The sequence below is a fragment of the Haplochromis burtoni genome, unplaced genomic scaffold (assembly GCF_018398535.1).
Source record: "Haplochromis burtoni strain Fernald_Lab_line unplaced genomic scaffold, NCSU_Asbu1 Contig_315, whole genome shotgun sequence".
Classification (NCBI taxonomy): Eukaryota; Metazoa; Chordata; class Actinopteri; order Cichliformes; family Cichlidae; genus Haplochromis; species Haplochromis burtoni.
In genome coordinates this window covers 167,749-191,969 of record NW_024582676.1, presented here as the reverse complement: position 1 = coordinate 191,969, position 24,221 = coordinate 167,749, and the positions used below count along the sequence as shown (strand labels likewise).

Below are 24,221 nucleotides of genomic sequence, written 5' to 3'. Positions count from 1 at the left end.
TTTCCTTTCCTTTCCTTTCCTTTCCTTTCCTTTCCTTTCCATGCTTAAATCAATTTCATAACATATTTGAGGGAAGCTTTCGAGGTGAACTCATTTTGACCCTGCTGAGTGCACTGCAAAGTATGCTTAAAACACACCAACTTTCGCTTGACGGCACTCACACACACTCACACACACTCACACACATACATGCACAGAAGTTAATTTGTGTATTTTTTTTTGCATCCCAGACAGTTGACAAGCTTCGAGAACACCTCAGCAGACACCTTCCTCGACTGGGGAAGAAAAAGATTGACTCGCTGGTTGTCAACTATGTAGCCAAACTGGTTAGTACACATTGTGTTTGTGTGTGTGTGCGTGTGTGTGTGTGTGTGTGAGAGAGAGAGAGAGAGAGAGAGAGAGAGAGGTCTAGGAGCTCTGTATATCCTTTTGGATCTATTTTTTTTTAAAAGATTTTTCACTTTTGTCCTTTTTTTGGGGGATGTATCGTCACACTCCCAGCAAAGATTACACAGTGTATAAGTCAGAGAATTTTCACTATAACTAAATATTTGACTATCCATTTTAGAAAACCCCTCTAGAAGCTGTCAGGTCGCACTTACAGTCCTCTCAGCAGCCATCACTTCTCTCTAAAGACCCCCTTGCTAAATCCATAAATCCACTCTAAAAAACAGGGGGGGGGGTGACTAAATTTTTTCTCTGGTGTTTCTTTGTGCGCTGCAGACACCTGTTGATTTTTGGAGTTACATGAAACAACTGATGGGACTGTCTATTGTGTCTGATGTGTGTTTATAAAGACATTGAACCGTGTCAAGAGATCAGCGCTCAACAGGCACTGATGGAAAAACTGCTTTGAACTAGCTTTACAAAATACCATTTACTTCCCACTGGAAGTAGCTGAAATGCTTCTAGTGTTAGAAATATAGTTCAGGGAAGTAAAGCTACTAAAAAAGCCACTTTACTAGAAAGCCATCATTTATTTTGCAGATCAGTAGTCACATTTGTCATTTTTAAATGTGACATATCAGCAAAATACATCTGTCCATTGATTTCATTAGAAAAAGTACCAGATTCAAAAAAGTTGTAGCAAGTATAGTACTAGTAAATATAGAATAGTAGGTACTTCTAACATTTAAGAAAGCCCAATTTAAATAGTAGTCTTTTATTATTAAAAAAGCATACTATTATACTTTTGTTTGGCAACCATAAGGCATGCTGATAAACTGATATCAACTGAAAGTCAGATATTTTATTTTGAAAATCAGATTTTTGCAGGATGTGTTAATTTTGTAATGCTTCTTCTAAAACACCTTCTAAGCAGCAAATAAATAACTTGAGGCTTTTATTTTGAAAATGTCACGGCATTGAAAACAAACAAACAAACAAAAAAATCACTATTTATTTATTATGTATTCTTTTTTTATTCATTATTACTAAACTCCAGTGATCACTCTCCTGGTATTCTGGGGGGAAAAAGGTAAATTCAGTAAAATCTCTAAAGTTTGGCATAACACGAAGTTCCCATGGTCTTTTTCTTTGCAACCAGGAAAAAAAATACTTAAATATAACTGATACTTCTGAAATGGCATGAACAACTTCTTTTGACATAATGGCAATAATCAGTATTACTGGGGAATTTATCCATGATGAAGTCGTCACTGTGAGCACTGAGCAAACCTGCCGGGGTAGCTGCTGGATAATTGCATTGCCTGGGTAAGCCTTCACAGCAGCTGGGATCACGATAGAAAAAATGAGCTTGTCAAAGTGAGCGCTATTAGAGTAGAAATGGGAAAAATAATTAGAACATAACATTTTATTTTATAACCCCAAATATATTTAATAAGTATTTTCAGCAGTTAAATGCACAAAATACAAAAAGACAGTAAAAATAACTAAATTACTTACTATACGAAGCCCAGTATTTTTTCTTATAATGGAGTATATATTCAATTTAACCATTTGATGTGTTTTTATGTTTTACTGTGAATAAAATCGTTGTTTAGAAGAGTTTTCCCCATTTTTATTGAGACTTGCTACACAAAGCACAAATAAAATTTTCATTAAAATGTACAGCTTGTGCAGATAGGATCTGCACATCCAAGTGGAAAGACTTTCTCAACCTGTGTTCAGTATCAAATAGAGGTTCTTGGCTCTGTAAAGTCAGTTTTTAGTATTCCTGGTGGGTGAGTCCCTTCACAGTTAGGAGCCCCTTGAAAGCAGACATACGGCATACATCAACACAACAGTGTTAAATCAGGCCAAGGGTAAGGTGGGAAGTGAATTGAAAGCAGGATGCATTATGTTTTGGGACATTACATTGTGGAATTGTAAATAACAGAGTATAAAAAAAAAAAAAGAAATAAAAGAAGAAATCCTCTCTGTTCATCTGCTCACAGTAGGATCTGTCGATGGCTCAGCTTGGTATGGTGGGCTCCTGAGCTTTAACCTGCGCCTTTGGAATGAAAATGATTTTTTTAAATAATAATTTCTTTTCTTTGGTTGTGTGAAAGTGAACATTTGGATGACGGACTCATTTAAAAGATGCTCAAACACCTATGAGAAACGGGGGGGGGGACATTTGACTTTAAGCTCACTAACTGACTCACATCAAGCTGACTCATGCTTGAAAAACTCAGGGTGGTACTACAAAACAGAACATCTCCCCTTCTTGTTGGTGCTTATTGAGACTAATGGTTACATTGACACAGGGGAAAAGTTGGCGGTGAAAAAGATTACAGCTTTTAAGAGCTGGGGAACTTCTGTTATGATAGATTACAGCTCGGCAGTACATTATTGTCATAGTTATTTATTTCCTGTCCCCGTTGCCACAGACAACGGAGATGCATTCCTTTTTATAACACAGCCAATGTCAAGGCAAAGAACAACCACACTAATAGCCGAATATGAATTGCTAAAAAAAAAAAGTATTGCAACTAATAGGCTGGAATATACTTACTATGCAGTAGAAAAGTTGCTCTCTACCCAAGGTTACTAAACTTTTTGCTAACAGGAGACCTACACGGGTAAATCCAGCTTCCTGTCTGGGCCGAGGTTCATTAAGACAAATTGGCGACTTTATAAATTGGAGCAGAAGGCCGCAGAGGGATAACTGTGTTTGTGTGTGTGCCTTTAAATCACTTGATTGCCTTTTGTTTGACCGTTTTCTCCACAAAGACGCTGCTCCTGCATCAGCAAGGAGCTGCTTGAGCTTCTAGGAATTTGTTTTGTTTGAAAGGTTGACAACCGAGTATAGTTTCTAATTTTTGGAGAAAAATACTTTGAAATGCGTGATGAATGCAATGGTCTTTTGGGGCATTCCTTTCCTAATTTGTGCTTACAGTGCTGACAAAATGGGCTTTAAGAAAATTCAAAAAGAAACGGAGAGGAAAAAGGATTTAAAAGAAATTAAAGATAATAAAGAAATAAATCCCCAAACAAGAAGCACTCTGAGAACTCAGCCCTCCACCAAAGCAGCTCACTCTCTGAGCAGTATTTACTTTAAAGCAGATAATATTGTATTTTTATATGTTCATTTTTTTCTTTGTTCTTTTTAAATGATCTTTAATAAGGGTAGCATGACAGATGTTTACTTTAATTACACAAACATTATGTAGGAGTAGATCATAGGTATCGATTCATAAATAACATGGACATGAATAACTGTAGCTTATCAGATAATTTCTAACTGACTAGGCAGCATGAAAGAAAGGCAGATGCAAAACGTAAAAGTGAGGTCAAAGGTCAATTATGACCTGATATTTGGATGCAAACTATAATGTGATATTTAGAATCTTTATACAGCAGTATGGTTTCCAAAATGTTGCCCCTACAAACAAAGGCAGTAGAATTTTTAAGAACAGTTTTAAAGATAAAAGACATTTTCTGAAGGTTTATTTGACCTTGAAGAAGAGGTCAGAGGTCAAAAGTAACGTTAGAATCCCCATATATTGTTCCTTTTATGTGCATATGTTGTTAATACAAACAATGGCAGTAAGACACAGTTTTATATAGCTGTATATAGTAATATTACCATTTTGGCCTTCACATCAGTCTTTTGAAGGAAATGTTAGAGGTCAAATGTGAGTTATTATTTTAAATCTGTATAGATACAGTGGGGCAAAAAAGTATTTAGTCAGCCACCGATTGTGCAAGTTCCCCCACTTAAAATGATGACAGAGGTCAGTAATTTGCACCAGAGGTACACTTCAACTGTGAGAGACAGAATGTGAAAAAAAAATCCATGAATCCACATGGTAGGATTTGTAAAGAATTTATTCGTAAATCAGGGTGGAAAATAAGTATTTGGTCACCTCAAACAAGGAAAATCTCTGGCTCTCACAGACCTGTAACGTCTTCTGTAAGAAGCTTTTCTGTCCCCCACTCGTTACCTGTATGAATGGCACCTGTTTGAACTCATCATCTGTATAAAAGACACCTGTCCACAGCCTCAAACAGTCAGACTCCAAACTCCGCCATGGCCAAGACCAAAGAGCTTTCGAAGGACACCAGGAAAAGTATTGTAGACCTGCACCAGACTGGGAAGAGTGAATCTACAATAGGCAAGCAGCTTGGTGTGAAAAAATCAACTGTGGGAGCAATCATCAGAAAATGGAAGACATACAAGACCACTGATAATCTCCCTCGATCTGGGGCTCCACGCAAGATCTCATCCCGTGGGGTCAAAATGATCATGAGAACGGTGAGCAAAGATCCCAGAACCACACGGGGGGACCTGGTGAATGACCTGCAGAGAGCTGGGACCAAAGTAACAAAGGTCACCATCAGTAACACACTACAACGGCAGGGAATCAAATCCCGCAGTGCCAGACGTGTTCCGCTGCTGAAGCCAGTGCATGTCCAGGCCCGTCTGAAGTTTGCCAGAGAGCACATGGATGATACAGCAGAGGATTGGGAGAATGTCATGTGGTCAGATGAAACCAAAGTAGAACTTTTTGGTATAAACTCAACTCGTCGTGTTTGGAGGAAGAAGAATACTGAGTTGCATCCCAAGAACACCATACCTACTGTGAAGCATGGGGGTGGAAACATCATGCTATGGGGCTGTTTTTCTGCCAAGGGGACAGGACGACTGATCCGTGTTAAGGACAGAATGAATGGGGCCATGTATCGTGAGATTTTGAGCCAAAACCTCCTTCCATCAGTGAGAACTTTGAAGATGAAACGAGGCTGGGTCTTCCAACATGACAATGATCCAAAACACACCGCCCGGGCAACAAAGGAGTGGCTCCGTAAGAAGCATTTGAAAGTCCTGGAGTGGCCTAGCCAGTCTCCAGACCTCAACCCCATAGAAAATCTGTGGCGGGAGTTGAAAGTCCGTGTTGCTCGGCGACAGCCCCAAAACATCACTGCTCTCGAGAAGATCTGCATGGAGGAATGGGCCAAAATACCAGCTACTGTGTGTGCAAACCTGGTAAAGACCTATAGTAAACGTTTGACCTCTGTTATTGCCAACAAAGGTTATGTTACAAAGTATTGAGTTGTATTTTTGTTATTGACCAAATACTTATTTTCCACCTGATTTACGAATAAATTCTTTACAAATCCTACCATGTGGATTCATGGATTTTTTTTTCACATTCTGTCTCTCACAGTTGAAGTGTACCTCTGGTGCAAATTACTGACCTCTGTCATCATTTTAGGTGGGGGAACTTGCACAATCGGTGGCTGACGAAATACTTTTTTGCCCCACTGTATATGTTGACAATACACACCACATTTGTAAGGCTTTTTGTCGATTTTCAACCAATAAATCATTAGGTTGATCTTGAGGACCTTGCCAAATTTTAATGGCTTGTTAAAATGACCTTACTCTACCACCCTGCAAAGTTAAATCAGAATTCATTCAAAACCTTTAAATCCACTATGGAAACTAGAAAAAAAACTAATAATATAAAAATAATAGCTTTCCTTTGTCATAGTTTCCATTTAAAATTGTTATCACCCTTAGCGGGGGTTCATATTTTTTCATGGCTTTTAAAGATACAGAGTTTGGGGGGATTTATGGTGTTATTTAGCACAGACGGTGCAGGGGTAAGTTTAACATAATTTAAAACTTAATAAAGCATCGTCAAGAAGTGGGGGGGAAAAGCCCAGAGGAGCTTATTATTATGTTTATCCTGAACACCTTTTTGACTTTTGGGTTCGTCTGTTACATAAGTGCAGCTAATTCCCACCCCGAGGTGAATGGAGGATGTTGGCTGCTGGCATTTGGAGCAGCTGGCGGAAGGTTTCCAACTGGTGTCCAGGATATGGACGAGGCAGATCGTTTTTCCTGTTATTGTACAAGTGGAAGAGTGATCACCTGTGGAAAAAAGCCCATGAATCTTTCAGTACGGGCCGACACGTTGAGGACGGGTCGAGTGCGTTCGTATGATCCCAATCGTGTGGCGAAATAATATGGGCGAGTGTGAAACGTGTTCACATCCTGGTGCACTGGGGTTGCACTTGTTTACTCGAGATGAAAATGGGAAGTAGGAAAAAAAAGGGAGAAGTGAGGAAACTGATCATAGGACAAGTGTAAATTTCCATGAAGCGAACATCACTGTCGCCACAGCAGAAAAACATGTCGAAACGTTTTCAGATAAAACGCCCTGCTTTGCGCAAAAGTTTACAGGCTCACAAATCATTGGAGTTTCATTTAATTTGAATCTAATCGAGCATATGCGGCTCAAACGCTAAGGTGTGTCTCTGTCTGTGTGTGTTTGTGTGTTTAGTTGGAGCTCATCAGACACGTGCTGGAGTCAGTCTGGCTGAAGTACAAACTCGGCCCTCGTGTTTTGTGCTTGTGAGTACAAATCAGTCATGTTTCCAACTAATGTAATATAAAGTGCAGACTAAAGGTGTGCAGTCATCTCGAGGTATGTGTGCACCATCATTCCCCGTCACGTGTGTGCCCACATGTGTGTATTTGTGTTAACCTCTCATCACATGTGTACTCACCTTATGTAATGTTCTTATCTGAATTGTGTGTGTGTGTGTGTGTGTGTGTGTGTGCGTGCGTGCGCGCGTTCCAGGACGCAGCAGGGCAGTCCGGCCGAGTGGTCCGTCTTTCACTTCATGCTTCGGATCCTGGAATCCACCCGGAGTCTCTGCCTGCCCCTCCCACCCGGTATCACACACTTTTAAACTAGCTGTTATAATCCGGTCTGCCTCTGCCTCAGCCGGCGTAACAATGTGTGTGTTTTTCCTCTGCGCTAATGTAACCAAACATTTAACAATATGCAGACATGAGTAAGAAAGTGTGAATGCATTTTAATCATTTGGACAAATTTTCTGGAGCCTAAGCACCAGCGAAGGCTTTCTGTGCTGGGATCATAAACTGTAAGGGATGGGGGGGGGGGAGATGATGATGAATGCGAGACGTCAACACACCCTTAACACTGAGGCTGGAGGTTTAAATGTGTCTAAATGAAGTGAAAGTGTAACGCAGCAGGCATACTGAGCGTGTATCCCTTTGGTAAATAAAAGTAAGAAATGCACTCCTCTGAAGCTGAGCAGTCAGCTGAATGCTTTGTTCCATTTGTTTTATGTCAGGCTTTTTACAATACAATACAAAGACTGAACAAATAAAACTGGTAAACATGAAAACGGGCTAAAAAGCCTGCAGGAGAATTTAGGAACATAAAAAGCAGATGCCTCCTTTGTGTTTCTCCAGGCTATCACACCTTGTTTGCCGTGTTTGCTGTGCGCTGCCTCCCTCATCACACCTTTCTGCAGTACATTGACCACGGTTTCCTGCAGCTCACCGAGACCTTTGTGTCTCGCCTCATGACGGGTAGGCGGATGCTCGCTTTTGTATTAAGTGCTCAAAAGTTTCTAATTTTGCACTGATTTCGTAAAAAAGAGAAGATATACAGATATCCTTCTTTGAGGTCAGAGGAGAATGAGCAAACTTTGAACTGACCCATCCAGCGTGTATGAACAGTTCAGGCTGCTGATTACAGTGTAAAGATATTTTCTTGGCACAGTTAGTACCAACTGAGCCTCATTTAAATGCCCAACCTACCTGAATATAGTTGCTGACCATGCCCATCCCTTTATGACCACAGTGCATCCATCTTCTTCCACCAGGATATCATTCCATGTCACAAAGCTTGAATCATCTCAAACTGGTTTCTTGAGCATAACAGTGAATTTGCTGAACTCGCAGTCGTTAGAATTAGATCCACCATCAGAACAAAGAGGTCAAACCTGCTCCTAGCAAGCTGTACCTAATAAAGTGACTATTCAGTGTAGTTAATGCATTTGATTTAGCCTTAAGTGCAGTTTGCATTTAGTGCTAATGTTAACACGCTAAGCTGCAGACTAACACTATAAATGTAACTTTTCATTCTTCTCAGGTTGTCATCATCGCTGTGTAAAATGCAAATAAAGACAGAATGCAATGATTTACAAACCTCATGAAACCACATTTTGTTCACAGTGAATCACAGAAAGTATTTAAACTAGAACGTTTTACTACTGCATGACAAATATTAGCTCATTTAGAATCTGATGGCAGCAACACATCCCCCCAAAAAGAACTTTTGCTGTCACAGTGCCATCCACAAATGCAGAGCAACATATGCTCCCATCCAGACAACATTTATTTTAGTGAAAGCCTTGCACGTTTCAGCAATACAACGCTAAGCCTCATGCTGCATTTATTACAACAGCATAGCTTAGTAGTAGAAGAGTCAGGGCGCTGAGCTGGCCTGGCTGCTGTCCAGACCTTTCACCCACTGAAAACATCTGGAGCATTATGAAATGAAAAATATTCTCCCAAAATTCCAGCAGCTGATCTCCTCAGTTCCCAGATAAATACAGACTTTTGTTAAATAATCGTTCAACATGTTTTAATGTTCTATTGTAAATAAAATATGGGATTATGAGATTTGAAGTCAGGAAGTTTCCCGTGTCATAAAACTACATTAACACTACAAAGATGTTTTGTATTTTAAACAACATGCTGTTAGCTATTTAGAGCCTGTGATAAATAAATATTGCTGCTCTACTTGCTGCTGTTAAAAATAACTTGTCTGTGCCTAGTGCGGCTAACAGTTACAACCCAAAGCTGCGTTAGAAAATAAAAACTGGTCCAAAATTCTGTACCAATCAAAATTAAAAGTTGATTATCAACCAAACAAAACATTTTACAGTCTTTCTAAGTTGCTCACTCAGTTAGAGAGGGTTCGCGTGACGTGTTTGGAGTCAGAACCATATTTCGCATTCATTAAACAGCACATAAATGCACCATAAACATTAAAAGTCTGATTTTATTTGCTCAAAACACAATAAGTCTCATCTCCAAATAGATCTCCTTATTAGATCGTTTTATTTTTTTATGTGCCCATTCTTTCAGTGAAGCAAACAAAGTTTGAGATTTAAAGAACCAAAATAACAGATCTATCTATTAGTTTTGGATGTGGTACAGTGTTTTGGCCATGCATAATATAATGAATATTATGTAATAAACTGTAGAGCAGGATGGTGGCAGTCCAGTTGCCTTGCAGCAAAAAGGTCCTGGGTTTGAATCCACTGGCTAGCTTGTTTCTCTGTAGTTGCGTGTTTTTTCTCCGTGCTTCCTCCAACAGTTCAGATGAGTTAACTTAACTGGGTTTTAAATTGGCTGTAGGTATGAATATGAATGTGAATGGTTGTCTGTCTCTATGTGTTAGCGCTGCGATAGACTGGCGACCTGTCCAGGGTGTAACCTGGATTTAGGCTCCAGCCTAATAGGTGATAAAATGTGAAGGCAGAATAATCATACCACAGGAAAATGAGCTAATCAGTCACTTTAGTATTTAACTTGATACATTTAGTCATTTAGTCACACAGTCCAGTAAAAAAGATCCAAATTCTTTTGTCCATACAAAGGATCCATATTTTTCCATCAGTTTTCATGGCTATCAGGCCACATTAGAATGAGGAGGCCAAAAATATGGGAGAACATATTAGGAGCTGTCATCAAGAGACATGAAGAAGCAGATTTCCTTATCGGTGCTTTCATGTAGAGAGGCAAAGTAATACAGTAATGGGTTCAGAGAGTGCTTGAAAAAGTAAAAACATTCCATAAATATGAACATTTTGCTGATGTAAAGCAGTTTTTCCGGTGCTGCGAGACGCACAGTCACATACGCTGTGCGAAACATCAGAGCAATGACAGCAAATACCAGGGAACCAGCGATGATGTGAAGAAATAACTTGGTAATCCTCAGCTTTTTCTTATCAAAGATTTGAATTCGGTTGATCCCTCTAACAAGTAGTGAGTAGCAGGTCAATGAGACGACATGGCTGATAACTGTGAATGTGATGTAGATACATTCTTGTACCGGTGAGAAGCTGAGATTCTCGCAGGAGCCCTTATCCGTCCACTTCTTAATTTTCACCTCACTTAGGAAAAATATACCAAGCAGGGCTCCGAGTAGCCACACAGAGGACAAAAAAATCTTCTGCTGTGTCGGGGTCACTTCGATCCACTTCTCACGGTGCAGAACCTGGCAAATGAAAAGGACATTTTTAGATTAAAGTTTGCTGCATTTTTCATTCACTGATGTGTTCGTGGGTATTGAGCCCACACCCACCCATTCAATCTGGATTTCATTCTCTAGAAGAATTGGTGTAATATTAAATATTACCTTTATGTGATCAGTGGTTTTAATCCCCACACCAATAAGAATTATAGTCACTGTTATTTAAATCTTGCCTGCAGTGGCATATTTTAAAGGGTATTGTTCTATTTGTTAAGCTTGTACCTTTTTCTTTTTACATTTATATACATTTTATCAAATTGGCATCATCAATACTGTGCTGGATTAAATATTAGAAGTTTCTGTTTGCATTGTGCGCATGGACAAACAAGTAAGAAAGAAAGAAAAGTTAATAATGATACGAAGACAAGCTCCTACGATTTTAAAGTGGGTTTATGAATGGAAATTGGGTTATAATAGTATCCTCAGGGGACTATAAGATGCATTTAGCGATATCAGTGTTTGTGTATTCAGAATATGATGTTCACCTCATGCAATACGGCTCTTCCCCTTCGCCTTTCCTTCAGCTTTCCTGCGCCCCACTGGGGAGTCTTTTGGCTTTCTCGTTTAGCTTTGTCTTGCTGGCTTATTTGTTACAGACCATATCTGGTTAAAATGCCGGTGGGACCAGTGAGGTACATTACTGAGCGGCAGGGATTATTCTCTCTTGTAAAGTTTATCTCGTCTCAATGGGGTTTTTATTGGAATGTATGTACAGTATATTGGAACCAGGAGGAGATTAAGATTATTCTTTCTTCCATTTACAGTAGTGGAACTGGAAGAATAAATATTATTGACTCTGTCATGTAGGAAGCATGACAAATGCTTCACTTTGGAAATAATTTTATGCGTATGTGAGCCAAAGGAAGGGCTTGGCTTGGCGTAAGAATGCCAAAGTAGATTTTCATTTGTTTCTTTTACTGTTTTTATTTGGCTACCTTTCTCTTTTCTTTCCTTTTTTTTTTTTTAAAGAATAATTGGTTAATGTATGTGAACAATGGAAAACGCTCTACAAATCTAATGAGCTTGAAAGTCTGAATACTCATAGGAAATTTTTCTTGTAATTTCTTTAAGTAGTCTTCCAGAAATAGTTCTCCAGGATTCTTGAAGGACATTCAAAGCTCTTCTTTGGATGTTGGCTGCCTTTTGTTCTTTTCTCTGTCAACATGATCCCACACTGTTTCAAAAATGCTAATGTCTGGGCTCTGGAGGCCAATCCATGACTGATAGTGTTCCATTGCGCAGTTTTCTATACAGGTTTGCATTTACTACATTGGCAGTGGGTGTGGGATTGTTGTCGTACTGAAAAATGAACCTGCTGCCAATCAGACTCTTTCCAGATGGTATTTCATGATGGATCAAAGTCTGCTGGTATCTTTTTTTGTATTTTTCAGTCCACCAATTTTGAAAAAAATCCATCTCCAAACCAGGGGATAAGGGATCCACTGCGTTTTACAGCTGCTGTAGACACTCAGTGTTGTACCTCCATTTTGACCTCTTCTTCTGAATATACTGAGGATGATTTGAACAAAAATATTCCAAGGTTGGACATGTGGCCACTGATTTTCAGCCCAGTCCTTGTGTAATTTGGCATACCTCAGGCTTTTCTCCCTGTTTCCCTTCCTTAAGAATGATTTCTTGACAGCCACCTGAGACCATTTCTGATGAGGTTTCAGTGAATAAATCAACTAAAGGGCCAGATGCATCTCTCAGGTCCTGTGTCAGGTCTTTGCTGGATTTCCCCCCCCTATATCTTAAGGACATGACTTTCAAATATCATCTGTAGATGATAGTTTTTAGCACTTTCACTTTTGTGCTCCACTTTTTCAGTTTATATAGATTTCATCTAACAAATCTTAGGAATCACATTGTTGGTGCAATATTACTATTTTATGCCTGTCAAACTGTGATATTGTTGGTATTTTTTTATAGATTCAACTAGAGGAATGGGAATAAATGATGCATTTTTGTGATTGTGCTTGTAACAAAGTACCCAAAGATAAAAACTGGTTATTTGCTCAGTTTTTTGTGATGTGTAGACACAGCACTGGTTCATCCCTGTAACCTTTATATGCTTGAATGATTCAAAGATCAGTGTTAAGAGGCTAAATTTAAAAAAACAAAAAAACAAAACAATCCCAAAATGGACTGAAAGTAAATGAAAAGCTGCCAATGTCCAAAGAAAAACTTTGAAAGACCTTCAGAAAGCCTTAAACAATTGATTAAGACCACATTAAAAACTTTAGGAAAGTCTGGCTCATTGGAAGGAAAATATAAACAAATGTGCGGTGGCTCTTTTAGACAGTACTTATAGACAGTACTGTACATCTGTTTTTTATTTCCCAAGGTAAGAAACACTCTTAATTGACTCAAACAAAAGTCCTACTTGTGATCTTATTTTCAGAAAAAATGACAACATATTTAAAGGACTGATAAATACATACCTGGTAGTACCTCTGGATGCTTATCAGCACCGGAATGTTTAAGTTGGTGGTGTTGCAGAAAAATAAGAGATAAACGAGAAGTTGACAGATTGAATGGTTTAAATGTAGCCCGGTCCAGAAAACGATGCTGCCGACCACCAGGATGAGCAGACAGAGGAGGTCCGACAGTGCTAGGTTGAAGATGAGGTGCTGCGACATGGAGGAACCGCGCAAATTCTGAATGAGTTTCCCTGTCACACTGATGTTTGCCAAGATGCCGAGTATGGAGCTTAATAGAATAACCACACCAGCAGCAATGTACCAAGGATCGAGGCACGATTCTGAAAAGAAGCAGTTGTGGAATGTAGGTAAAAAGAAGAGGATGGAGGAGGTGTTGGAATGGTCTTCGGTATTCATTGTGAAGTTGAAAGAGAAAGATATAGCAACAGTGAGACTTAATTAGATCTGAAAGAGGTATAGCCCATGTTGTATCCAGCTCAGGTGTGTGACCTACATGCTGTTTTGCACACACCCTAGTGGTTTGTGGTCTTGAGGTATATTTAAGGGGGAAAAAATCACATGTAAACAAGAGCTTTTTTTCTTATTTTTCTTCTTTTGTTTATGTATAATACTTCACAAGGGATATTTAAAGTTAAGCTGCATGTACATAAGAAGACAGTCGAAGGATGTGCCAGTCACAAGTCAGTGTCCTTTAGCAATTTCTAGTGACAAGAAGCAATATAACCACAAATTATGTAAAAAGGAAAGTTTTTTATTTTTGCATATCACTCTTGAAAAATATTTGATCTAATGCAGAATTCATAGCTCATTCACAGTCCACTCCCAGAGGAAGCAAAGAGACCCAAAACATAGCACCACCACCTCCATACATTTCAGTTGGTGTAAGTTTATCCTCCTGAAAATCTTCCCCTGTGTGTTTTCTATCAGTTCTATCTTTGATTTGTCTGCCCAGAGTACATTATTCAACAAGGCCTTATGTTTATATTTTTACCAAACTTTTAGGGTTATTTCTTCTAGTGTGGGTCTCCCATGTGGGTCAGAATTGTTACTGCACTACAATCACCTGCAGATCCTGGGAAGAAATCTATTAGAGACATATGCCAGACAGCCTGCACACAGGCTGAATCTGTCTGTTGCAAATTCATTCAGATTGAAATTAATTAGAGACCTTTTTAAATCCACAAGCATCCATAAATGTCCTTTGAAAGACACTCCTGAGTAGAAACCCCAGTGACGAGGAGTATTTGAAGGTGACAATGAAGGTGGGAATGATGACATAATTTACATTTTATACAGTGTATTAGTTTTAAGGAACAAAAGTTTGCCTTTTTTAAAAAAAAAAAAAAAAGACTGCTTGTCCGTGTGTTGACAATAGCATTTAGCACAACACAACTTCTCAGAGTTTTTAATGTGGCTGTAGATTTCTGCAGGTGTTTTGCGAGCCATGGATTAAGTGTAGAAAAAGAAGTATTTATTCTAGGATTAGGTTTAATCCATATCTGTGAAAGGAAGCTTCTGTGTTTATTTACTTTTATCTAATACCCAACTGCTTTACTGTAAATACTACACATTTTTACTTCTCTTTAACAGATATAAAAAGCTTGTCTTTTCAGTCAGTAAAGCAACTGATTATATTTGCCATTTTGAAAACCACTGTCACCACAGATCACAGCTGCTCTAAACTACTTTCTGAATTACCCCAGAAACCTAGAAAACGTTCATACAGTGATAAACAGATGTACATGCGGACCAGCTTTCATGCAGATAAAATACATTTGTGAAATACTTTGCCTAGCAGTTAAACTAGCAACTCACCAGGACTTATGGATATGTCCCAAATCCATAATACTAATTGTACACAGTATGCACTACATTGCAATCATCACAGCATTTTTAGCATTTAATATATATATACTTAACTAGGTACACCATTTATGTACAGTGAACTCATTTTTATGTTAAAGGAACTGGTTTAAGAGCTTGAGCTTTGTGGCATGTTGCATTATCGTGCTGGAAGCAGCCATCAAAATATATTGTCAAAAAAGATGGACATGGTCAGCAACAATAATCAGGTAGACTGTGGTGTTTAAATGATTCACTATGAGTACAAAGGAACCCAAAGAGTTCGAAGTAAAATATCCGCCACACCTTTACACCAACTTTACACCACCGGCAGCAGCCTGAACTGTTAATACTGTTAATTTTTATATAGTCTGAATGTTGCAGCAGAAATCGAGACTGATCAGACCAAATGGTGTTTCTGTTTTAATCTTCTTTGTCCCATCTTGGTGAGCCTATGCAAACAGTAGCCTCAGTTTCTTATTCCTTGCTGACAAGAGTTTCACATGGTGTGCGGTCTACTGCTGCTGTGCATTCAGAGATGCTCTTCTGGATACCTTAGATGTAACAAGTGCCTTCCTATGATCTTGAAGCGTCTTCACCATGTTTATACGCACCAATGCACTGTATAAAAACTATAAAAGTATGTATGTATGTATGTATAATACAAAAATCAACATGACATAACAGCTTTATAGTAAAAGGAACTGACACAACTAGTGCCTCAAAATACCTTTAGATGTTCTTAAAACTGACTTTCACTTCACTTTACTGAACTGTCACTGCCAGCTAACCTTTGCAAACAGAAACAAGATGACTTTTTAAAGTTTCAGTACTTCTGGTTTTCTGTATGTTCCCACAGGTTACTGTAACCTCTCACAGTGCTGTGAACGGAAAACGTAGTTTGTGCTTTGCATTGCGAGTACAACAACTCACTCTCAAAAGTGGGTGATCTATGTTTGTTTGTGTTTTTTCGTTTAATCCTCCAAAACAGACCCAAAAATCAGAATCAGAATCAGAATACTTTATTGATCCCTGGGGGAAATTATTTTTTGTTACAGTGCTCCATTATAAACCAACATAAACCAACATTAAGACAAGACAGACAATACGCTAACTAAGAATAGTACAATATATACATATATATACTTATACATACATACATAAGTCACTCATAAATAAATAGCTGGAAAAGAAACATGTGTAGTTGTAGCAGTAACCAGTGTGTTAAGTGGATGCGTTGTACAGGGAGATGGCCACAGGCAGGAAAGATTTCCTGTGTCGTTCAGTGGTGCTTTTCGGTAATCTCAGTCTCTCACTGAACGTGCTCCTGTGACTGACCAGCATGTCATGGAGTGGGTGGGAGGTGTTATCCAACATTGTCTTTATCTTGGACAGCATCCGCCTCTCCGACACCACCTTGAGGGAGTCCAGCTCCATCCCCACAACATTACTGGCCTTACGGATTAGTTTATTAAGTCTGTTGGCATCTGCGACCCTCAGCCTGCTCCCCCAGCATGCAACAGCATAGAGGATCGCACTGGCCACAACAGACTCATAGAAAATCCTCAGCATTTTCTGGCAGATGTTGAAGGACCTCAGTCGCCTCAAAAAATAGAGACGACTCTGGCCCTTCCTGTAAAGTGCTGTGGTGTTTTTAGCCCAGTCCAGTTTATTGTCAATGTGTACTCCAAGGTAAAATATCTGAAGATGAAATATTTCAAACAGTCTGAATGTATTCAAAGTTGGTGTAATTGGCTCTGCGTCATGTTCTTAGTATATTTTTACTGAAAGTTCTCCCCATTGTCCCGATTCGCGATGTTGAGAACCAAAACAAAATATCAGAGGCCCAGAAGGATGCAATCAAACAGATGAGTTTATTGAACACACGCGTGGGAAGATGTACACTGCAAAACATCAGATGTAGCTCTCCACCCAAAAATACACTTCAGATTGCTTTTATAATGTCAGGGTTGGTTAACGCCCCTTCTCGCGTTGTACAAGAACATAATTTGTATTTTAAGAACATCATTTGCATGTTTTATAGACAATGAGCAATTTTAAGAGATAAATGCAGACACTGAAGTTCCCCTCTCTAGCATCTTCTCCAAATATGGCGATGGATTCAGGCTCTGACGTTTCCCAGGGACTGGTCCTCCTTTTTGGCCCATCTTCTGTCACCTGTTACTAAGCAAACTCAGATGCAACAAGAAGCCGGATACATTCAGGCCTTCACTCAAGCCTGTTTCTAGATTATATGTATTATATGTGTTTTGTAAGCGTGTATGCAGTTTTAACCTTCTATAGCTCCAAGTCACTTACACAATAGATTGTCTGGACATCGCGCCAAACAAAGCTTACAACCTCCAATTAATTGACTCTTTAATAAGCACAAAATGCAATGTGTGTAAAATGATCTTAGCTGTACCTGTAATAAAAAGGTTAATGTAATGCCAACAGCTTCAATAAATGTTTTACTGAAATGATGATTAATTTGATTAATGTAATGGTAATGACTTAATGCAAAGTTAATTAATGCAATGGTGATAATGATGAGTATGAGTAGCAGTAAAATATTTCTCTTATTCCACACCATCCAGTCAATATACTGTATATATGTTCTAGATATACAACATTGTAAGATTAGAATGCTGTGTTCAGAATGGCAATGCTAAAATCCTGCTGTTAAGCAGGTTTTACCATCTTAATTTGCCACTTAACTATATAAAAGTTAGTGGTAGTACATCCAGTGGTTTTTAGCTCAAACCATAAATGGTGGGCTGACCACCCACCAACTTCAGCCCTATGAAAGCTTTGGCATGGTACTGCACTCTCTAGGTGCAGTGCAGAGCTCTGTAGTTCCACCTCTGCGTGCCATTTAAGAGCAATGTGTGAAATAATTGGATCCTGCTGGACTTGAGACAGTCCAGCAGGTGGTGGAGAGAAAAATGCTCCAGAAGCTGAAATAAGTTATGATCAACCCTACACACCTGCCTCATGCCCTGGAGGTTATCAACAGCAGAACCTTCAGTCAAAGACTGATTGCACCAAAGTGCAAGTCTAAGTGCTTCCGCAGCTCCTTTATAACAGCTACTATAATAAGGTTTAATGCACATTAATAATAATCTGATTTTAGCCACACGTTTGCATATTTTCACATTGGCTGTTTTATTTATTTAAGTATCGTTAACTTTATTAGGAATTAATATTGCTTTGCTGCTTGGAATGTGTGGAGTTATATCTGTGCTGAAACTGCTGTCGTAAGTGGTTCTAAGAATTAAATTAGTAATTAGTACTCACGTGTGAAGCTTTTTCTGCTTGTTTCAAAGTAAAATATAAGTAAAATATATTTTACTATTACCCAAAAGGTTAATTCTATTCACCTGGATGTAGCGTTTTCAGTGGGAGAAACATTTCATCTCTCATCCAAGTGACTTCTTCAGTCTCAGCTGAATCCAGGTTTCCCCAACCCTTAACAGTATATTTGCATAATAACTGAAACTAGCACCACTGACAAAGAATGGGCTGTGAGGTCAGTTTCTTCATCATTAATATGCAAATTGTCATATCGACTGATCAACCACTGATCAAGGACCATTGATAGTGATCTTGATGCATAGGTTTACGGTAAACATCAAATTTTAATTGTCCCCTATTAGATTTCATTACTGTTTATAAGGTTGGGAAAAGCTGGATTCAACTGAGACTAAAAAAGTCACATAGATGATTGACGAAACGTTTCTCCCGCTGAAAACGCTACATCCAGATGAACAGAATGAGCTATTTTAGATTTCCTTACCTGGATGATTGAGCATGCATCAAGATATTTGACTATTTATTTATATTTTCTATTCGTTTTAATCTCCTGTAATAAATGCGGCACTTGAAGGAGCATTAACAAGAGTTTTACATGCCGTCTAGACTGAGTGCTGAGGATTGTGGAAATCTTGATGGTGATATTTGCATTTATTTCAAGTGAGGTGTTGCGGTATTTTTTTCTAGCATTTGGGGTTTGTCTTCAGTAGACTAATTAGCAACATGTCATCTCTCTGTTTCCTCTGTGTGTTTAGATTTGGACAACAGTGATGCCAATGAGAGGCTGAAATTCAGCATCCTTAAGAGACTTCCTGAGGTATGTGCATCTCTGCAAAGGCTTTTTTCCAGTGTCTTAATTCCTAAAACAGTACATTCAAACAAATGTAACAACTCGAAGTCTGCAAACTAGGAATTTAGAGCAAAACTACAGCCTGGAAGGAGCAAGGAGTAAAAGAATATAACAATGCACAGGCTATTCTCATCACTTTTATTAGTGGGGTGGCGGTGGAGGGGAGTTGTCATCTTTTCTCGAATGGTTCTCTACCCAAACTTCCCATTCCGGTCCAATTAGGATTTTGAAGTTATTTTAGGTCTCATCTCCCTCAAGCCCCCCTCAAGCCAATCACAGAGCATTTGTGTAACCAGCTGGTACGAGAGTGAAGGCGCATGTGAGCGCAGAGGGTTGGGGAGTGGGTTTCCATACATAGCTGTCTACTGAGTCTGTGTCTGTTTATGTCCTAGCTCTTGTGTAACTTCCACGTGTTCCTGTGTGGGTACAGTATATTTCTTTTGTAGCTGCGGGTGTGTTTGTGCATGTGTGTGTGTGCATTACATCTGCACTGTGAACACAGGAATGTTCAGTGTTTAGCTTCTCTGTTCTGTTTCCTGCCTGCTACACTTTTGCTGGTTGGGTTTTGGCGGGCAGAAGAGATTTAGCAGGTACAGCACACACACTGAGTTAGAAAACAGGAGATGTAGGAGATTTCACCTTGACTAAGCCCAACACCTCTCATGATTCCCATCCTGTGTGTGCTTGACCCCCCCCCACCCCCAAGGATTTCCATTAAATGTTTATAAGCAATATTTTCACTGTATGAGGAACACCAGGGATCAGAATGCAGTTGAACCAGCTCTTTTGTCAATTCATGCAGGAATATTATAAATGCTTACTACAGTTATTGTGGTGGGACTAAACTAAAACAGGATATGCCACAGAAACTCATTGCAAGAATTAATTTTTAATGAAATGCTCCAGCTGCCAGATGTAATTGTGGCCTGGCTAACTAAAATTAATTGATAAAATTGTTGCTGCATAAATCAAGATTAAATGTGGCGACACGTCTCACCTAATGCCACGTGTCAGAGAGGTTCCGAGACAAAAAAAAATTAAGCCAACTTGCGGTTACTGAAATAGCCTCCTGAGGTTGGCTCCAAAAATGAGTCAGTCCAAATAGGCTCCCTTGTTAACACCAGAAATTAACATGTTTACAGCCTGGTACAGCGATGTTTTTGCTCTGCTGCTAATTTCCTCCCTCATGACCTTTTTACTTTTTTTTTTTAATATGCTCCCTGGCCATGTTGTTAGGTACACTGATTCAAATGCTTGTTAAAGCAAATTTCACATGGCAGCAACTCAAAGCGTTTAGGCTTGTAGAAATGAAAGACAAGCTGCTGAAGTTCAAACTGAACAGAAAGGTGATTTAAGTGACTTTGAAAGTGGCTGTTGGTGTCAGGTGGGCTGTATTTCAGGGTATTTCAGAAAAATGGTAAATGGATTAGTGCTTAGATGCAGCTTTTTTACTCTAACTGAGCATTCAAAGCCTTTTTTTACTACTCACTCACCTTTTTACTACAAGCCTCACTCCCCCAGTCAAACACCCACATTCATAAAGTGCTTTATTCTGTGCCTAAGTGCCTTCTGTAACATTCAATCTCACATTCTTACTCAGATGAATGTATCGGGGCAACCTGGGGTTCGGTATCTTACACAAGGATACTTTGACATGCAGGCTGGAGGATGTGGTGATCAAGCCACCAACCTTCAGACTGACAGACAACTCAGCCATATCTCTCGAGCCACAAAAATCCTGCAGAAAATGCTCATCTACTTTGATTTTCCAGCACAACTATATATTTACAGAAAATAGTCCAGAAAAGAGAACATCTCCAGTGATCAGCATTTCTCTTTGTGAGAGGTGCCTTTTTGACGCCAGAGGTCAGAGGAGAAAGGCCAGATCGCTTCAAGCCAATAGGAAGGGAAGTAATTCAATTAGCCAATGTTTGCAACCAAGTTATGCATAAGAGCTAGGGGTGCAACGATACTCGTATCGATATTGAACCGTTCGATACAGTGCTTTCGGTTCGGTACGCATATGTATCGAACAATACAAAATAAATTTTTAATTTATTTTATCAACTTTCCTTCTGACGATGCTGTCTGTGTTGAGCGCTCAGTGGATCTGCGCTCGACAGTGCAGCCTAGGCGGAGTAGTCGAACGCAGATTCACTGAGCGCAGGGCAAGCTAGCGAGACAGAAGTTAAGCTCTCCTTGCAACATGGCAAATTGAACCTCCCCCACCCTCATTCAGATCTGGCGTTTGGAACTATTTTGGTTTTCATGTGACGTATGACCCTGAAGGTAAGCGCGTCATGGACTAAAGTAAAACAGTATGTTGGATGTGCCACGCAATGCTCAATTACATGGGTGGGAGCTAGTGTGTTAGCGCAGTTAGCTCGTTAACGTGTTGGCCGTCCTAGCCCCATGCACGGGCGATCCGCGGTAGCTCGTTAACGGAGATTTGCCGTGTTGTGGCGTTAACGTCATTTCAACGAGATTATACTATGAAAACAATTGCTGCTTTACAGACATCATCCTGAAAGAAAGTGGACAGAAACAGGCAACAAACACCCGACATTAGAAGCGTACACATGATTCTCCTTATGGGGACCTGATATGTTTAATATGCTGCTGAGAATATAGCCCAGAAGAAGCGGATAGTATAGCTTTTATTTTGGAAAGAGCCATTTCTCTGTAATAAACTCTCTTTTCCAAAGATGAGTGATTCCTCAATCAGATACAGGGCTCGCAAAATCGCTAGCCCGACGTCCCGGGGCTAGCGATTTTTCCAGTCGGGCTACCAAAATCTATCTCTGCCCTGCCCGTCGGGCTATCGTAGGAAGGAAAAATATATGTCAATGCTTTTGCATTCTTTCGGAAATGTAGCTGGGTAATTATGTCATTGGCATCGGTGAGCCACTGTCAATATGTGACATATTGAAATCGCGTTTGAATTTGCGCTTGTTTTTTGCTTTCACTTTGAATCGCGCAAACTGATCTGGTGAGTGATGATAATTTGCGCACCAATTCCTCTGACATCGTCTTATTCAATCGTTAGTACTATGCAAACATGACAAGTGAAATCTCCGCAGCAAGCTGAAACGGGATGACTGAGTATGTGCAGCAGGATATATTGTAGCTCATCGGGGTTCTGTTTGTACAGTTATGTTTTGTTTATGTTGCCATAGTGACGGGTGACGCCCTCTCGCTGCGACGGTGTGTCCTTCCGGGGTCAGAGGGCGCCCGTGTGTGTTGTTGTTGTTGTTGCTGTGCTGTTGCCGCGCTGAGCAGTTAGCTAGCGGCAGTGTTCTTCTGCAGATGTCAATAAACGGCTGTGCTCCCTGGCTAGCTCACGGGAAGCAAGACCAAACGACACCTCCGTCTCCTCCTTGTCTGAGCTCGCCACATTGGTGTCAGAAGTGGGATGATGGTGGCACCCCATGTTCTGACCCGAGTGACTTTTCCCCCGCCGGTCGTGACCGGCCGGTGCGCCAAAAGAAGGCACCTGGACATTTGCAGGACTTTGTGTGGGGTAATGGGGTCGTCGGGGACGACTGACCCCTTAGGTGGGGGCTATGTAGCGGGTCAGGGCTGTTCGGGGTTCTGTTTGTACAGTTATGTTTTGTTTATGTTGCCATAGTGACGGGTGACGCCTCTCGCTGCGACGGTGTGTCCTTCCGGGGTCAGAGGGCGCCCTGTGTGTTGTTGTTGTTGCTGTGCGGTTGCCGCGCTGAGCCGTTCTTCGTACCTCGCTTACTACATCCAAGATCAAATGACACATCCAAGATCAAATCATCGCGCTAACTTTGAGCTCGCTATTCCGGTTCTCCGAACACACCTGTTGTTGACGATTAGTATAGCTGGATGAAGTAATGTGAGATCACTGGGTGGCTTAACAGGGGCTACGCATCGATAGTAGAAACATTGATCGGCAACCCTTTGATTGGTCGGCGAAAATGTCGAAGGAGCGCGCTCAGTATTTTTCGGCAGCAGAGCAAGAACTCTTGATTGAGGGATTTCAGGAGTTTCAGAGTTTAATTAAAACGCAAGGGAACACTGCAAAGGCTGCAAAAGCAAGGAGAGAGGGCTGGCAGAAAGTTGCTGACAAATTAAACTCGTAAGTAATTTAATAATAATAATAATAATGGATTGGATTTATATAGCGCTTTTCAAGGCACCCAAAGCGCTTTACAATGCCACTATTCATTCACTCTCACATTCACACACTGGTGGAGGCAAGCTACGGTTGTAGCCACAGCTGCCCTGGGGCAGACTGACAGAAGCGAGGCTGCCATATCGCGCCATCGGCCCCTCTGGCCAACACCAGTAGGCGGTAGGGTAAATTTATTATATTATATTACATTATATCCTCTTTCACATTAGAGCCACAACAGGACCCACTAGAACATGGGAACAAGTAAAAGTGAAATATAAGAATATTCTACAGAATGGTAATATTTATCACTTATATTGCTTTTAGTCTCTTGAAAAGAGACCCTGAAATAATCTGTTTGTTTGTTTATAACAGCAACCAAGAAAAGGGCAGAGCAAAAAAAGACAGGTGGTGGTCCTGCACCCCCTCGTCAACAAGTTGGTTAAGTAAATAATACCCTCACGGGAAAATCGATATCTCTCTATGAGCACACTGTCGCGCTGAGCTAAAGGATCCTGTCTATCCCGCAATATACGCTGAATTCTGAAAACTCTCCTTATCAATCTTGCACCTTCCGCAATGGGCTGCTCGCGTATACGGACAGGACATGGCTGCGACAGGCTTCCCAAATCCACCTTCGCTTTTATAGCCGTGGTCTCTCATCTTGATTACACGAAGTAATTTACTATTACTACTCTAAAATATGAATTACATCTGAAATAATCAAATACATGAAATAGAATGATTAATAGTACATTTCCCTTTTTTTAGGAAATGACCTGTATGTATCTGTATGGAATCAATAAAAGAATCAAATACTGCATTATCTTTAGTTACATTGATAATATTTATTTATGGAAAAACAGTGGTAAAATATCGCTGTTGCTTTCGTATAAATGAAGCGGACATACCTGAGTGGCCGCGATCTAATCCTGTTTACATAAAGTAAGCCTGCTCCCGAGCAGGTTTACGCTTACGGATCTGTTGCTATGACAGCAAGTCCCGGATGAGCTTCGGGGAACCGAACGATCCAGGATCACGCGAAATCGTCAACAATCAAATCCAGCTAACTTACTTAGCGAGGTACGAAGAACGGACCCCTG

At 40.0% G+C, this 24,221-nt stretch overlaps 2 protein-coding genes across 3 annotated transcripts in view; one reads left to right on the top strand and one right to left on the bottom strand.

Moving 5' to 3' along the window:
- LOC102295220 (gamma-secretase activating protein) overlaps positions 1 to 24,221 on the top strand; it is a 63,051-nt gene that overhangs the window by 24,796 nt on the left and 14,034 nt on the right. For both annotated transcript variants that reach the window (XM_042228274.1, XM_042228275.1), the window contains 5 exons: positions 231 to 326; positions 6,735 to 6,805; positions 7,035 to 7,129; positions 7,676 to 7,795; positions 18,883 to 18,944. In XM_042228274.1, coding sequence (XP_042084208.1) covers positions 231 to 326; positions 6,735 to 6,805; positions 7,035 to 7,129; positions 7,676 to 7,795; positions 18,883 to 18,944 — 444 coding nt within the window. The remainder of the gene's footprint in view (positions 1 to 230; positions 327 to 6,734; positions 6,806 to 7,034; positions 7,130 to 7,675; positions 7,796 to 18,882; positions 18,945 to 24,221) is intronic.
- LOC102289566 (delta-type opioid receptor) lies at positions 7,749 to 13,469 on the bottom strand. The gene is made up of 2 exons (XM_005941580.2): positions 12,974 to 13,469; positions 7,749 to 10,496 (listed from the first exon to the last, which is right to left on the bottom strand). Exons 1-2 carry the CDS (start codon positions 13,367 to 13,369, stop codon positions 9,954 to 9,956), a joined length of 939 nt encoding a protein of 312 aa, XP_005941642.1. The 5' UTR covers positions 13,370 to 13,469; the 3' UTR covers positions 7,749 to 9,953.